Raw genomic sequence first — 15922 nt, forward strand, 5'->3', positions numbered from 1 at the left:
CGGTCATTTTCGAAAACTTAATGTTTTGAAGCATTTGAAACCTTTATTTTAGGGAAGATCATTCCAAAGAGAAGGGAAAAAATTGGAACAGCTTGTAACATTCTATTTATTTTTCTGGAAATTTATTTTTGGGGACTAGAGGAAGTTGACATTGAGCAATGGTTTAAAATATCAGCAAGAAACATGTCAATGGTAGGAGGAAGGTAAGGAAAGAATGTGTCTTCAACAATGTTGAGAGCAATGCTACGGGCTCGGGCTTCCTAATAAACACAAGTCCATGTTTTCTCAGGCCCATGTTTTCACATTTCAAGTAAGGTACCTCAACTCAAGGCCCAAGGGGGTGTTTGATAGTTGATACCTCAATGAACTTATCAATGGAGTGGTTTCGTTTTGATGATAGACTTTTCTTTGTAGAAAGAAACCTTAGGAGATGGTATTTCTATAACTTTGATCTCATAATAAAAAGATCAACACTTCTAACAAAAAAGATACATACCGTGGCCGTTTGAATGAGTTTAAGATAAATGCATATTGTTTAAAGTAAAAAAATGAAATAGAAGTAAGAAATAAATGATTAAAATGTTTGGGATAGAAGTAGAATCCGTGAAACAAAAGCTAGCATTTGCAATTTTTTTAAGTATATCTTGAATTTTTAAAGAAACGGTACGAACAAGTGCTTTTAACTTATAAACCCAGAAGTTGAGCTTTTAATCTCCGGCCAAACACCCCCATTATCCATTAAACAAACATAGTACTAAAATGAAGAATTATAATCCAAACTTACATTTAATCTCCGTAAACAAACATAAGAAGATTATAATTTTTGGAATTAACAATGAAGAATTATAACACATGAATTCTAATCTAGCAAAACAAACATAGATTATACCTTTATTATCTAGGCCAAGTTCCTTGTTGCAATTTGTACATTATTTTGATTCAGGCATATTAGCAAACAGTTGTTATTACATAAACTACTAAAACTCTTTACAAAGATGATCCACAAAACGGACAGAAGCTAAACTGAGACTCAACTCCCCGGCCACAAATTTGACATCGAAGATCAACATCGTGAAGACGAGGCGAAGGCGGAAAAAAGAGATTACAATTGTTACAGTGCATGAGCTGATCCTTTTCAGGCCAGCGCCAAACAGGCACGAAGAAGAGCTTGAGAACCTTGTCGTAGTCCACCAGATCGGAAGGTGATCGGCAGTTGAGACATTTTCCGGCGCCGGATTTCACTACTTGCCTTACCTGATTCTCTACTCCTCCTGCAAAGAAGAAAAACATTTCTTGCTCTCTCTCTTTGGTTGGTTTAATAGGAGTAGTTGTTACCGTATTTATGTATGCTGTCCGGAAACATCTCACAGGTTCCGGACGTTTCTCTTATTTTTTTCAAAAATGATATGCAACTTGGAAGGCAAGAAATATTAAATTGAATAATTTTTTGTTAAATATAAAAACTACTCCCTCCGTCCCTCCCTCTGAGTTGTATACGTTCACTGTTTGCACGCATTTTGAGGCTCCTATAAAATATAGTTGCAGAATGTTTTTTTAAAATTTTATTTTTTTAATAAAAGTTTAAACATCAAATTTTTATTCAGAGGAAAAAATTTCAAAAAATATCATGAAACTATATTTTAAACGAGCCTTAAAAAGCGTGCCAAAAAGTAACGTATACAATTGAATGGGACAAAGGGAGTATCTAATTATTATTTTAAGAAATAAAAAGTTATATATAAAATAAATTAAATAATTTTTAATGACATATTTTTTTTTATTTTTTTTTAATTACATAGTACATACAAATTGGTCAAAATACAGATAATTTGACTATTAAAAAAAACATGTAATGTATTACAGGATGAAGAGGGTACTTTCTCGATAAATCTTAGATAAACTAGGGAAATAGAATAGGATCAAGCTGTATACTTAAAAAACTACTGCAGCAGCTTCTACATTATTTGGTAAGTTTTTGAACATCTGGTATCATGAAGCACCATGGACTATGTGAAAGAAAGAGCACGGTGAGACTCTATAACAATCACCTTGAGAAAAAAAAAAATCAAAATTTCAGCAGTTTGCTCAAATACTCATTGTATTGCCTATCAGAATGTTGAGCTGTGTCAATCCAACTCCAGCGTCGCAAAAATAAATCCAACTCCAGCGTCGTAAAAATAAATCCAACTCCCGCGTCGTAAAAATAAAGAAGATTTATCTTCGATATAAACAGCAAAAAAACTCCATTACATAAGGCCTGTTGGAACTAGCCTCGAAACAAATTCATGCGGGCTTGGTCATGGTGCACAGGGTCACATCTGTATAGATGATTGAAAAGCTACTTCCCAATCCTTCTGTATTTGACTTCACATTGTTGACGACAGTGTCGAATTAAACAAGGCCAGTATGGTTAAAGCTAATAGCAGCACTGAAAATGCGTATACAGTGGTTAAATTGTTGGTTTTCTAGCTAGTGAGAGATTTTCACTCGCTGATACAAATACATAAGGGACTTAGATTATTATAACTATAATAATCTAAGGCTGTAGTAGCTTTTTTTGGTTACTTAAGTTACAAAATACCAACAAAATCTTTCTCCCCCATATATACAAGGACAAAACTATATTACCCAAAAATAAACTCTTCACTTGATATAATCTCTCTGCAATTCATGACTAAGTGATGCCCTTCTACCTCTATCCCTTTCCGAGAAAGCAGGCAACGTTGTGGTGTCGATAGTGAGCCCTTGATCCTTCCAGTGCCACTTTCGACAATGTAGTACTAAAAAGTTAATGTTGCTGCTGCTGCTGCTGCTGAATGGGGTAGATCCTTCCACTCCGACTGTGCACATCGTGTCCAGGTGTGGACATGTGACTCGAGTCCAAGATTGTATCTCCCTCCAGAATCCGAATCACCTTCAGCACATATAAGAAGCAAGAGTTTAGCTATTTCATCGTGTGAACAATCAGAGTTTCAGAATGGAAGATGCTTTGAATAACAGTTTAGCTAGCCAAGGGTAGAAAAACATAAAAATATTTGTAGTATTATTCAAATCCATCCAGACGACTGCAGCAACCTTTACCTGAGACATGCGTGGCCTAAGCTGTGGATCTCGACTGATGCACAAGGACGCAGCTTGCAACATGCAAAAGACCTCCTGTTCTGAATAATTGTCCATTAACCGTGGATCCACCAACTCATCAATGGCATATTCCTCCAGAAGTGGGCGCGCCTTTTACACATTTGAACCATTAGTGATAAATACAGATGCAAAAATTTGCATGATGATGAATTTGGTATTAAATCAAAAGATATATAACTAACAGATATGAAGATGCATACACACCCATTCTGTGAGGCACTGCTGACCCTTTGGTCGATTAAGATCCACTGCTTTTCTTCCGGTAACAAGCTCAACTAGCACCACCCCTAACGAATAAACATCAGCCTTTTCTGTAATCTGGCCACTTTGAGCGTATTCTGGAGCCAAATATCTGATTAAAGCAAGACAAATCATTATATTTCTATTGTACAAAATTAAGATGATTGGCAGAATATACCAAAATATCATTACATACCCAAATGTACCAATAACTCTGGTATCAACTCCAGTGTCGCCGTCTGGCTGCCACCTTGCTAGGCCAAAATCTCCGACCTTTTATACCAAGAACTAAGGTATCAGTACTACAATCTAGACACTAATATGCATACAATTATTTTAAAAGTAACATTCACTGCAGGCAGCAGCACATAACATTAGATGAGAACAGTTAATTAAATTTACAGTGAACTAAAAGTCATTCACCAAGTAAGATGTTTTCCATACCAGTGGTTCAAAGTCATGGGTGATCAGAATGTTGTTAGGCCGCATGTCACGGTGTACAATACAACCGACCCTGCATTCTTCATGCAGATATCGCAATCCTCGAGCAGCTCCCAAGGCAATCTTATGTCGTGCTGACCACTGTAGTGTATCTCGATGACGTCCTGGATATACCCATCGTACTTGGTAACTTTAATTCTTACAAGTAATTGCAAAAATGTTTAGCTAAATTCATAAGGAATACTACTATAAATTTATAAGACTTTGTTTCTGCTTCGAAATTCATGCAACGGAATATAAACTTTCAGCAACACATTATAATCGTAATTTTAATTATGTGTGAACTGTGAACAAGTTCTCAGAAACTAAAAAAGGAAGGCAATGCCAAAAATTATAATGATATATGAAAAACTCATTTTTTCAGAAAAACTTTGTCTAAGCATTTTCATTTAGATTAATGCATTTCTAGTATTACAATGAGTAACACATTTTCCATTATAGGTCTGCATACTTGCATATAACAAAAGGGGAAGAAATTTACCATAGAGATGTGAATCCAATGATCCATTACATATATATTCATATACAAGAAGCCTTCGACCGTCCTCGATACAAAATCCAATCAACATTACAACATTCCGGTGTTGGGCACAGCTAAGAACTTCCACTTCAGAGCAAAATTCTCGATCCCCTTGAGAACTAGCCAGTTTGTGTTGCTTGACAGCAACTGCCTGGCCATCAGGAAGAACTCCTCTGTGAACCGACCCATAGCCCCCTTCAGCCAAGAAATTTGCTTGAGAAAAACCTCCAGTAGCAAGCTCCAGTTCAGCAAAGGTGAACCATCTTGGTGGCTTCCCAAATGCAGGTGTCTTGTGCTGACATATCGAACATAATGGAGGTGGGCCAAGAGGAGCATTCCTGGATAAAGAAATTGCTTCTCTAACATTTCCACTGAATTCCATATCAGGTCTAAGGCTTCCAGCTGCATATCCAGTTTCTCGATCAAGATTAGAGAACTTCTCGTGCAAGGCCTTCATGGTACTAGTTTGGATGCGGTATTTAGACCCCTGTGAACTTTCTTCCCTGTGTGGGGATGAAAGTCGTTGAGAATTGCCTATGTCTAGCATCCATGGTTGGAACCTCATACTTGAGGAAGCCGACATAATTTCGCTATCTGAGTCTGAGCTTGATTCATCAAGACCACCATTATATTTTTCAGCTAACAACTTCTCCTTCTTTAGGCCTTTATTTAACTCGGAAATAAAAAATGGTGAAGTACTTGGATCAGAGCTTGAAACAGATGAAGTTCCAGCTTCAGTGGCGGTAAAAACCTCAGGACTACTGGTCGGAGTAACCTGGGGTCCTTGAATTGAATCTAGAGAATCATTTTTTTCCAGTTGCTTCTCAGACGATTGATCCAACTCATGTGGTAACTGACAACCATCTTCTGGCTCTTTTTTAGGTGCTCCAACTAAATTTAGACGAAGAACTTTTGGTTGTGATTTCTTCATGACCAAAATGTTGCACTGTAGCTCTTCCATGCACCGTTTCTTTTCATGTTTGAGATGTCTGCGAATGAATTGCAATATAAGTGACTCGTATTCATAGCACCTACAGAACTTATCATTGATCTTAAAGTACAAAAAACATTACTTGTCCAGTACAACCCAGCTAGCCTGAATTTTTTTTGCTTCTGCAGCTACTGACCCACATGGAGATCCAGGAACAAGTTTTATTTTCACATTTATCTGCAAGAGAATATTGAAGAATGCTTAACACCATAAGAGAGAGGATCATTACCAAATGATGCATGTTTAGATGCCCACTCTGACACCCACCTTATTAGGATCATAAACATCATGTAGTTGTAAGATCATTTGAGAGCAGGAATCTGTGATATCAATCTTTTGTTCTGAACTTGTTCCCAAGTGAGATCTTCGATGGCCACTGGCACAATCCCCCGTAAACCTTGGGAAACTCCATTTTCTTCCTGTATAAAAGGATAATTGTCAGTACTCGCCTGCTCGAATATTTATCCAGATTGATATTCACTACAATTCATTGTGGAACACCATTAGTATAGGAAGCCTGGATAAATCCAAATGGGGTTACAATTTACAAAAACTACATATCCAATATTCTAACATAAAAGCTAGGCATATACACAATAAGAAACACAAATTGGCATGCATGTCAGCCAAAAAGTAATTCTAAACAAATTAGTTACAACCTGCACCGCCTGTTTCCCTACACTCTAATGCTGCATTTGAAGCAACAAGGTTTTAATTACAGGCGACAAGAATTGAGCAATATCAGTCATATATGAAGAATGGAACAAACTTCCAGAATTAGCATATTCGCGGAACATATAGATAGAGATGTAAAGAACAACTGCAGGCTTTATGTCAATTAAGTAATTAACCATAACTGCTGATGAACTAACATAAGGGAAAATCTACCAAACACTAGCAACAAGTAGAGGATAACCTTCTCGAGGGATATTAGGAAGTAGATGGTTTAAGTATACGCGGAGGCATGTTGAGTAGGGGACAATGGTGAAGAACTGCAAGAATTCTAACATGAAAACAACTTAATATTAATTGTACACAACACGGTAAAAAGAACACAAATACACAATAAGAATATGAATTCTTGTGACAGGAAGGCAACCCTTCAGCTAAATTCTCTAGGAAATATCCATCAGCTCTTAGAGATTAAATTTAAATTGTTACAAAACTGAATACATACTTGGGCCACAATTTAACATAATGTAACTTGAGCAAAGCTAAAAGTATACCTGAACTTTGTGAAGGGACAATTACAAGCAGTGTGATGCAGTCCCCAGGTTGAACAACATGAGTCAAAGCCCAGATAAGTGCCGTCCTGGGTACTTCCTTCAATGCCTTCACAGCTACAATAACCTTCGACGCAGCATTGGAGCCCTTCTCCTGCCTTCCTCTCTTCAATTCCAGACTCATTATCCCGAAAACAGAAACAGTAGTGCTTAAAAATTTTCAATTAACAAAGGTTTCAGCTATCAACAATCAACCCTCCAAATGCATTCCACTTCTTATCAAACTTTCACAAGGACAGAACTGAAACAAGTATGTATGTCCACAGTCCAGTTACATGAAAGAAGATCTCATTATTATTTGGTTGCTAGGTCCTCTGCCCCCACCATGAAATGAGTACTAATCCTGCATGTACAGCCAACATGGTCACTGCTTCCACACAACAAATGGGCCACCATGTGACCATGGTTCCACAGACTAGACCTTTCCCATCACAAACAGATTCATACATCTTAATATATCAAGAAACTCACCTAGCATCCTTTCTACAAATATTTCACAATTAATCACAAAAAACATACTCACCAACTATGAAAAAAATGAAATCTTTTAAACAAAAAAGAAGAAATCCCAGATAAATCCAAAAGGATAAGTAACTGTTTTGAGTGTACAATAGAAATAGAAGTGACAGAAAAGAACAAGGCAACAAACATGGGCCTCCCTGACTCTCAAAACAGAGAGTCAACTAAAACCATTAATTAAATAACCCAGATCCAAAAAGTAAAATCTTCTTCTCTGGGCTATATTATATCAAAAAAAAAAATTGGATTTTGATTAAGATGGCAAAATTCAATCCTCTACCTATTAATATCATCAAAAACTTATTGTTCAAATATAATCCTGACACAAACAATTCTGAGACTTTAGGAGAACTGGTCACTAAACATGTACTGTTTATTTCAGCTTTGAATTGATATCACAAATGAGGGAAATTTCAACAGATGAAAAAGATAAACAAGCAGAATCCAAGGCTTTTTCTGTAAACCTTAAAAGCCCATCTCTGCAAAAGATCATGCACAAGTACAGCAATCGAGCCAGCAAAATCCAAAAGTTGAAACAGAGAATCAATGTCAAAACAAAGAGAAAGATACAAAGATGAACATGCAACAAAATACTACTCTATAAAGGTAGATATGAAAGGAAAGGTCACTGCAGCTCAAGTTCTTACAGTTTGACACTTGAGCAGAAGAGTTAGCATGATCACTATATTTTCGGCTACTTTTTCGCCACATATAGAAGTTGATACCATGAAATTCTGGAAAAATTAACCTTGAATATTGTGCATTTCAAATGGGCCGTGTAAACAGTTAAGCAACTTTATAGATCTGACATTTCGATATTTGTGTCCGAAATTTTGTTGAGATAAATTTAAGGCTGAATGAAATTTTGAATTTGAATGAATTGGAGTAGGGACACGGCGGAGAAAAAGGCAGAAGCTGGATTTATGGCTTGTCTTGAGTACAGCTGCAATAGATCTACTTATTTTATTACACTGCTGCTGTAGTCCATAATGCCAAGTACGTTAAAAATTAATGTCTCCGTTTTGAAATACAGGTCGTTTGACTTTTTTTTTTACAGTGTTTTTAAGTCTTTTGACCGCAGGGTTAAAATCATTGTTTTTGAAATATTTTTTTCCTGAATAATAATATCAATCATATACTTTTATTCAAAAAAAAATTCAAAAATAATCATTTTTAGTATGTGGTCAAAGGATTTAAAAATGCGTGAAAAAAAGTCAAGCGATTTATATTTTAAAATCCCTCTGGAAATTATTGACATTGAAATATATATAATTGAATCATATATTATTCTTCCCGTCCCAGCAAATTGTTTACGTTAATTGTTTACACATAATTTGAGGCTGCTATAAAATACAGTCCATAATATTTTTAGTTAATTTTTAAAAATAAAAGTTTAAACGTCAAATTTATGAAAAGTTTTAATAATATTATTAAAGTACACTTTATATAAGTCTCAAAATATGTGTCAAAAATAACGTAAACAACCTATTGAGACATAGAGAGTACTTCATTATCATCAAAATATTCTATACTCCCTCCGTCCCAATGAATTATATACATTGGGATTGGACACGGAGACCAAGAAAAAGGGTAAAGAATGAGTAAAGTTAGATGAAAAGTGGGTAAAGTGGTGGGATCCATATATTTTTTAATAATAGATTTGAGGTAGTGGAGGAAAGTAGTGGTTGTAATAGTGTTTTTATTATAATAAAAAGAAGATAGTGGGAGAATGTAGTGGGTGGAATAGTGTTTTATATTATAAAAAAGTTGCTATTTTGGGAATGTATAGAAATGATGGGACATCCCAAAAAAGAAACTGTATAGAATTAATTGGGACGGAGGGAGTATATAATATGTGACTTGGAATTTTAGATTGTATGAAGCCCGCGTTTAACCTCGAGCATTGGAGTACTGGTCATGATTTTTTAATTTAATTATAAATAATATTTTTAATTATCCAAATTCGTATACCAAACCAAACTTACCCGATATATCCCGCTTAAAGCGGAGTCTGACATACACAGATTATGTCCCTACGCTGAAGAGTAGGGAGGCTAATTCCGCGAACCCCAGTTTAGTGTAAGACTTGTGTGAGATATATATAAATCTCATAATTCATGACACATGAGACTCACTTTTATCGCGCATACATTTCTTAGCTTTGTTTTCAAAACAGAATGCCATGTCGTAGAATTTATAATATGAATTATTTAATCTTTTGATTACATTTCAATAATAATGTAATATTAAAAAGGTATTTTATATTAAAAAGGTATTTTATAAATATAATTTTTTTAAATATAAATATTAAAAAGGTATTTTATATTTTTTATTTAGCATAATAATAAGCGTTTGTTTCATAAAAAATAGAGTTGTATAGAAAAAATAAAGTTGAAAAATAAATTTAAGAAAACAGTCTCATAATTTGTCGGTTGTCAGAAGTTTACAAATATTGAAAAATAATAAATTAAAATAACTAGATTGTATTTATTCAACTTTAAATTTCAATATTTTATTTTGTGGATTTTATAAAATTTGAACTATATTTATATTTTATTGAGATTGATAAATTTTATTTATTTTTCGGGATTATGTTAAATCCATGCATATTTGTGGTTACTAGTTACTCATGTAAGAATGATGTACATTGAGTAATTTGAATTTACAGGCTGCAGCAGGCCCGCCGACACCCAGAATCACATGTTTAGATAATGTTTCTCTCTCTGTCGTCCGCAATTGGGGCCTAGCACCGTTATCCAGCTCCGTAGATATTCAACCCACAGTCGTCAAGTTAAAATCAAGAAAACGATCGTCTCGGCTTCTTTTTCGGGTTAAAATGACGTTTGGGTCACTTAACTGATCGGAAACTTGTAATTGGATCATTCAACTCAAAAAGCTGTCAGTGACATCATTATCCTCTTAAAAAATTTTATTCAGGTCACTGGCCGTTACACTCCATTAAAAATTTGACGGAAAGCTGACTAAGCACTGTGACTTGTCTTAAATAAATCCGCCGTGACATGAACAGTGAGCTGAAGTGTCATTTTGGTCACTCAACTGACTACACACTTGCAATCGGGTCATAAACTCAAAAAACTTTCATTTAGGTCTCTTATCATAATATCCGTTAAAAATTGAAAAAAGAAGAATTAAAAACTATCGTGCAGCACCTTTTTTTTCTCTCTTTAAAATTTTGAAATTTATTAACAAATGAACAAATACACACATAAATTCGATAGCTTCGCTCACAAAAACTTAATCTTTATTTATCTCTTATCGTTATATATATTTTGAAGTCATTTTGAAAAAACTCATTAAATTTTTTATTGATTTTTCCACAATGACCAAAAGATATAATAAAATGACAATAAATTTATAAGTATGAAGTTTTTCCAAAATGACCTTAAGATATATAAAACGATAAGAGATAAACAAAGATTAAGTTTTTGTGGAGTGAAGTTATTGATTTTATGTGTGTGTATTTGTTTTATTTGTTAATAAGTTTTAAAAATTTTAAAAGAGAAAAAAGGTGTTGCTTGATAGCTTTTAATTCTTTCTTTTTTCAATTTTTAACGGATTATGATAAGTGACCTAAATGAAAGTTTTTTGTGTTTGATGACCCGATTGCAACTTTTCAGTCAGTTGAGTGACGACGCTTAGTCAGCTTTCCGTCAAATTTTTAACGGAGTGTAACGGCCACTGACCTGAATGAAAATTTTAAGAGTATAATGATGTGACTGACAGCTTTTTGAGTTGGATGATCCAATTGCAAATTTCTGGTCAGTTGAGTGACCAAAACGCCATTTAACCCCTTCTTTTTCTGATCTAGTATTTCGATTCCCGGTACAAATACGTTCTCCCTATCAATTTAGATAACTCAATTGATTATTTGTAATCATGATTCTTAATTTTTAGTTCCACAAGTTCTAAATTTGTGTCAATTTCGTCCTAATTCCACCCTCTTCAGTATTTAGTGTTTATTTGGTTGTACCTGGTAATTAATTCACTACGGGAAGTAGTTGTATCCTGATAACTAATGTTTTTAACAAGTGAAAAAAATTATTTGGTTGTTATATAAGAAATCAAGGAATTTTTAATAATGAAAGGTGTGGTGGGTTGGTAACTTCCTGCAAATCATGGGTATTCATATTTTCATGAAAGTTGGTTTTCTCTTGCTTTTGTCAACTAAACAGAATATGAAAAGTCTATGTAACAGATCCTTCTAGAAAATCTCATTTATTCTGATTCATGTACCAAAACTAAGTCTGGCACTATATAAACAGTGCTCTAGTAATATTGTATTTGTAACCAAGAAACAGTGTTTTATATATAAACCGAGTTTTTTGTTATATTTTATCATGTATCAATAATTAATTTTATTGTCTTTGGTACATTTCAGTGATCTGGTAGTATACAAATCCATTGGTTCACTATGCAAGTTTTGCTCTGACAGAAGCGGCGGAAGATAAAGTGAAAGTTAATGTGATCTTTTCGTTCGCGATATGTCGTTGAATGAGTTTGATTTACCTGTCAGAAATTTAGCGCAATAGAAGCTATGAAAAAGGGGTGTTTGTTGTCACTTTAGCTGGTTTTTACGGGAGTTACGGTCTATGTATAATTCAGAAGGTAATTTCATGTTGTTTAATTGTAGTTTCTTGCACCAGAGGCGGATTTTGATAGGGCAAGAGGTTCAGTCGACCCCCTTAAATTTTTTCCTTAATTTTAAATAATTATATTATGTCGTGTACCGGTAAAAAATTATGTAATCTGAATATTAATTTTTTGTTTAATATGTTATCATTTTGGTATTCATCATTCTAATCAAAGTGGACATGACTTATTTATGTTGTGAAACGGTAAAAAATTATATAATATGAATATTATTTGTTTCTTGTGTTTATTCCAATTAATCTTCATTACAAAATATTATATACGACAATCCTTACTTTCGGAGTTGGATCCGCCACTGCTTGCACCTCGTACAGGAGATACTGAACTTCCGTTAAAAAACTCCTCCGTCTTAATTTACATGTCCCTTTTTCTTTTTTGAGAAGTCAAATTAACTAATTTTTGACCAACTATTAGAGAATGTTTATTTATTATTTTAGGAAATAGAAAGTTTCATATTAATATAAACTAGATTTAATTTTTGATGATATTTTTTTAAAAATTTTTTGATCAATTTTTCCAAACAAAATAATTAAAATTTATATATTTTATTCAATATATAAATTTATGTATTATTTATAATAAATATCACATAATATTTATTTTTTATATTTAAAATAGTGTATATTTTAAGTACTTAATACACATGTCAATAAAAATTTAAAATCATTCGATATGTAAAATCATTTTGACTTGTGGATATCTTAATTAAACAAAAATTTTAAAAAAAATATCATCAAAAAGTAAACCTAGTCTATTTGTTTTAAAGTAGACTAGATTTACCTTTTGATGATATTTATAAATATTCTTAAACATGATTATCAAGGAGTCATTAACATTCTTCAACTTTGATAATTATTAAAATCATTGTTATAAGTTACACTGTAGAACATAGTGTCGTGCAATTTATAAAAGAAATTGTTTAATCTTTTAGTTACAATAATTATGTTGTAAAACATAAGCCTTGTTTGGGGAGCTTTATTTTGAGAATATAAGAGCTAATTTGTCTTAACATATTTTTATAATTTTTTTAAATATAAATGTTGAAAGGTGTTTATATTCGTTATTTTCAAAATAATAAGGGCTTATTTCAGATAAAAATATAGATGTGTGTGCTTTTCTACATAAACAAGTTAGTCGAACGGTCACATAATGTGCCGATTATCAGATGTTTACGAATGAAAAAGTTAAAATTAAAATGATTGAATTATATTTTATTCAGTTCTGAACTATAATACTTCCTCTGTTCTAAAATAAGTGTCATTTTGACTTTTTACATGTATTTTGAGGTGTAAAAAAAAATAAATCATATTTCTACACATTAATTTTCGAAATTTCTTTTTTTAAATAAAAATTTAAACATCTATATTTTTATTCAGAAAAAAATTGAAAAATAATATGTAAAAATATGTTTTTTACACATTAAAATACATGTAAAAAATTAAAATAACACTTATTTTGAGACGAAGAGAGTAACATATCATCAGTGATCGATAAATTTTAGGGTTAATTATCTGGTTGGTCACTAAAGTAGGCCTAATGTATCAAGTTGGTCACTGAAGTGAAAACGGTATCAAGATGGTCACTAAATTCACCATAAATATCAAATAAGTACTTGGAAATATGAGTTTAAGTAATAAAAATATTGTTTATAAAATTTTACACATCATTTTTAAATATTACCACAACCAACTAAAAAGTTATGATTTCTAGTATTTATTATAATATATTTAGATATTTAGATTAGATTTCAAAGTACTTGTTTGATATTTATGGTGATTTTAGTGACCATGTTGATATCGTTTTCACTTCAGTGACAAATTTGATACATTAAGCCCAGTTCAGTGACCAACTAGATAATTAACCTATAAATTTTATCAAATTTTCGAGATTTTGTGTTAAATCAATGCGAGTTTTGTGGTTGCTACATGTACGAATGATGTATGTTAATTTGAACTTACAGGCTGCAGCAGGCCCACCGACGCCCAGAATCACATGTTTAGATAATGTTTCTCTCTCTGTCGTCCGCAATTGGGGCCTGGCACCGTTATCCATTTCCGTAGATATCCAACCCACAGTCGTCAAGTTTAAATCAAGAAAATGATCGTCTCGGCTTCTTTTTCCGATATACTATTTCGATCCCGCTACAAATACGTTCTCCATATCAATTTAGATAACTCAATTTATTGTTTGTAATCATGTTTCTCAAAATTTGATTCCACTAGTTCTAAATTTGTGTCAATATTATATCGTACTCCACTGTCTTCTATATCTAAGGGCAAATTCAATAATAGCCTAAAAATTTAAATTTGGACCAGTTTCGACCTAAATCTTTTCAACCGCGACCTAAATTTTGGTCTAAATTTAGTCCGGTGAACAGTACTGACCGACCGACATTACTCAGTATTCACAAGCCTAGATCTTTTTAGTAATATAATAATAACCTATTTATCTTTTGTAGATTTAGTTAATTGAATGATTACATGTTAATATAATTATTAAATATTAAATAGTTATAAATTATATTTACTATATTTTTACTGAAATAATTACATATATTAATTATGAAATATAATAAAATTAAACACTTTTAAAATAATTCAAATTGACAATACATTAAACATAAAACAAAGATTACATTCGAGACGGTTGAGAACGATGAAAATGCTCGATTTCAACAATTTCTTTGACGACATCGAAAAATTAAAAATAAAGAAGCTCATATTGCACTCCGAGATGAATTGATTGAGCATTTGTAGGAACAATATATTAATTCGGAGTAGTATTGAATCTTTATAATTTTTATTTTGATTAATTAAGTAAAATTTTAAATTATTTTTTTAAAATGTAATGTTTTCTTATTTAATTAATTTATTGAGTTCAGTATTAACATGAAATCTTATATTATTGTTAAAAGATTAGAATAATAATATAAAGATAGTTAGAATAATAAAATATTGATATATGAATTTGGACAAAAATTAAGGCCAAACTGTTAGGAATGGAAAGATGGTTCGATCAAAATATGGATCAAGATTTAAGCCAAAAACTGGTTTCACGTGTGGCCTTAAGTATCATATAGTCAGTTGGTTAGAGATTTTGTGGAGGCTTGCATATTGAAAAGGTTAAGATTACACAACTTACTCTTAATAAATATACTTAAAATTTATTAATATATATTATATACAAATATATAAAAATTATATAAAAAAATTCTAATTTCTATAATCTTCTTGTCGGTAAATATAATTTGTAAAAAATCTGTAAAAGAATTTCATGTCATTTTTTACCATATTCAATTAATATAAGGAAATTCTCAATGGTACACTCGTGATTTTGGCTTTTCTGGATGGTACGTAAAATAGTTTTGGCTTCCGGTTGGTACACTTAAACTATTCTACTATTCTATACCATACCCTTGTCGTCAAGTTCTGTTAAACAAACGTTTATTAATCCTAAACTAATTCTAAAATAAAATAATAAAAAATCTAAAAACAGAATAAAGGCTTATTTAACACGGATTAAAAGTCGGCTCAGGTTGAAAGAGATGGACCGGACTCATTTATATATGATCGAGATCTGGATCGAATGTGTTTGTGATTGTATGTGTGTGACGGCTTGCGGTGATTATGTATCGCGAGAAAGAAGAATCAAATGGTGGTGGGTTGCTTTGTTGGCGGCGCAACAGCTGGTTCACGATTCGATCGTGGAGGCAGTATTGTATTGGCAGTGGTGGTTGAATTGATGGGTTTTGTTGAGTGTTCGATTGTCGCAATGGGGCTCGGTGATAGTGTGGTGAGTTGTGTTTAGGTAGGAGAAGGACGGAGACTGGATGAAAGGGTTGTTGCTTGATGCTATTGTTGTCTTAGTTAGCCGGTGATTGCTGCAGCAACAACATCGCAGACAAGGAAGACAAGGGAGGTTTGAGTGAAAGCAAGAAGAAAAAAGAGAATAACAGGTGGAATAAACGTTTGTTTAACAAAATTTGACGGCATGGTTATGATATAGAATGGTATAATAGTCTAAGTGTACCAACCGAAAGTCAAAAATATTTTGCGT

The 15922-nt window shown here is 32.7% G+C and overlaps 2 protein-coding genes across 2 annotated transcripts; both read right to left on the minus strand.

The window, feature by feature from the left end:
- Positions 1-857: 857 nt before the first annotated feature.
- On the minus strand, positions 858-1419 carry LOC108222206 (uncharacterized). Its single transcript, XM_017396111.2, has one exon. It carries the CDS (start codon positions 1288-1290, stop codon positions 988-990), a length of 303 nt encoding a protein of 100 aa, XP_017251600.1. The 5' UTR covers positions 1291-1419; the 3' UTR covers positions 858-987.
- A 972-nt stretch (positions 1420-2391) lies between these two features.
- Positions 2392-8016, minus strand: LOC108223825 (inactive protein kinase SELMODRAFT_444075). The gene is made up of 10 exons (XM_017398256.2): positions 7843-8016; positions 6620-7019; positions 5661-5812; positions 5476-5570; positions 4364-5391; positions 3826-3986; positions 3578-3654; positions 3346-3493; positions 3082-3231; positions 2392-2914 (listed from the first exon to the last, which is right to left on the minus strand). Exons 2-10 carry the CDS (start codon positions 6798-6800, stop codon positions 2789-2791), a joined length of 2118 nt encoding a protein of 705 aa, XP_017253745.1. The 5' UTR covers positions 6801-7019; positions 7843-8016; the 3' UTR covers positions 2392-2788.
- Positions 8017-15922: the final 7906 nt, after the last annotated feature.

Source organism: Daucus carota, chromosome 5, assembly GCF_001625215.2.
Source record: "Daucus carota subsp. sativus chromosome 5, DH1 v3.0, whole genome shotgun sequence".
Taxonomy (NCBI): domain Eukaryota; kingdom Viridiplantae; phylum Streptophyta; class Magnoliopsida; order Apiales; family Apiaceae; genus Daucus; species Daucus carota.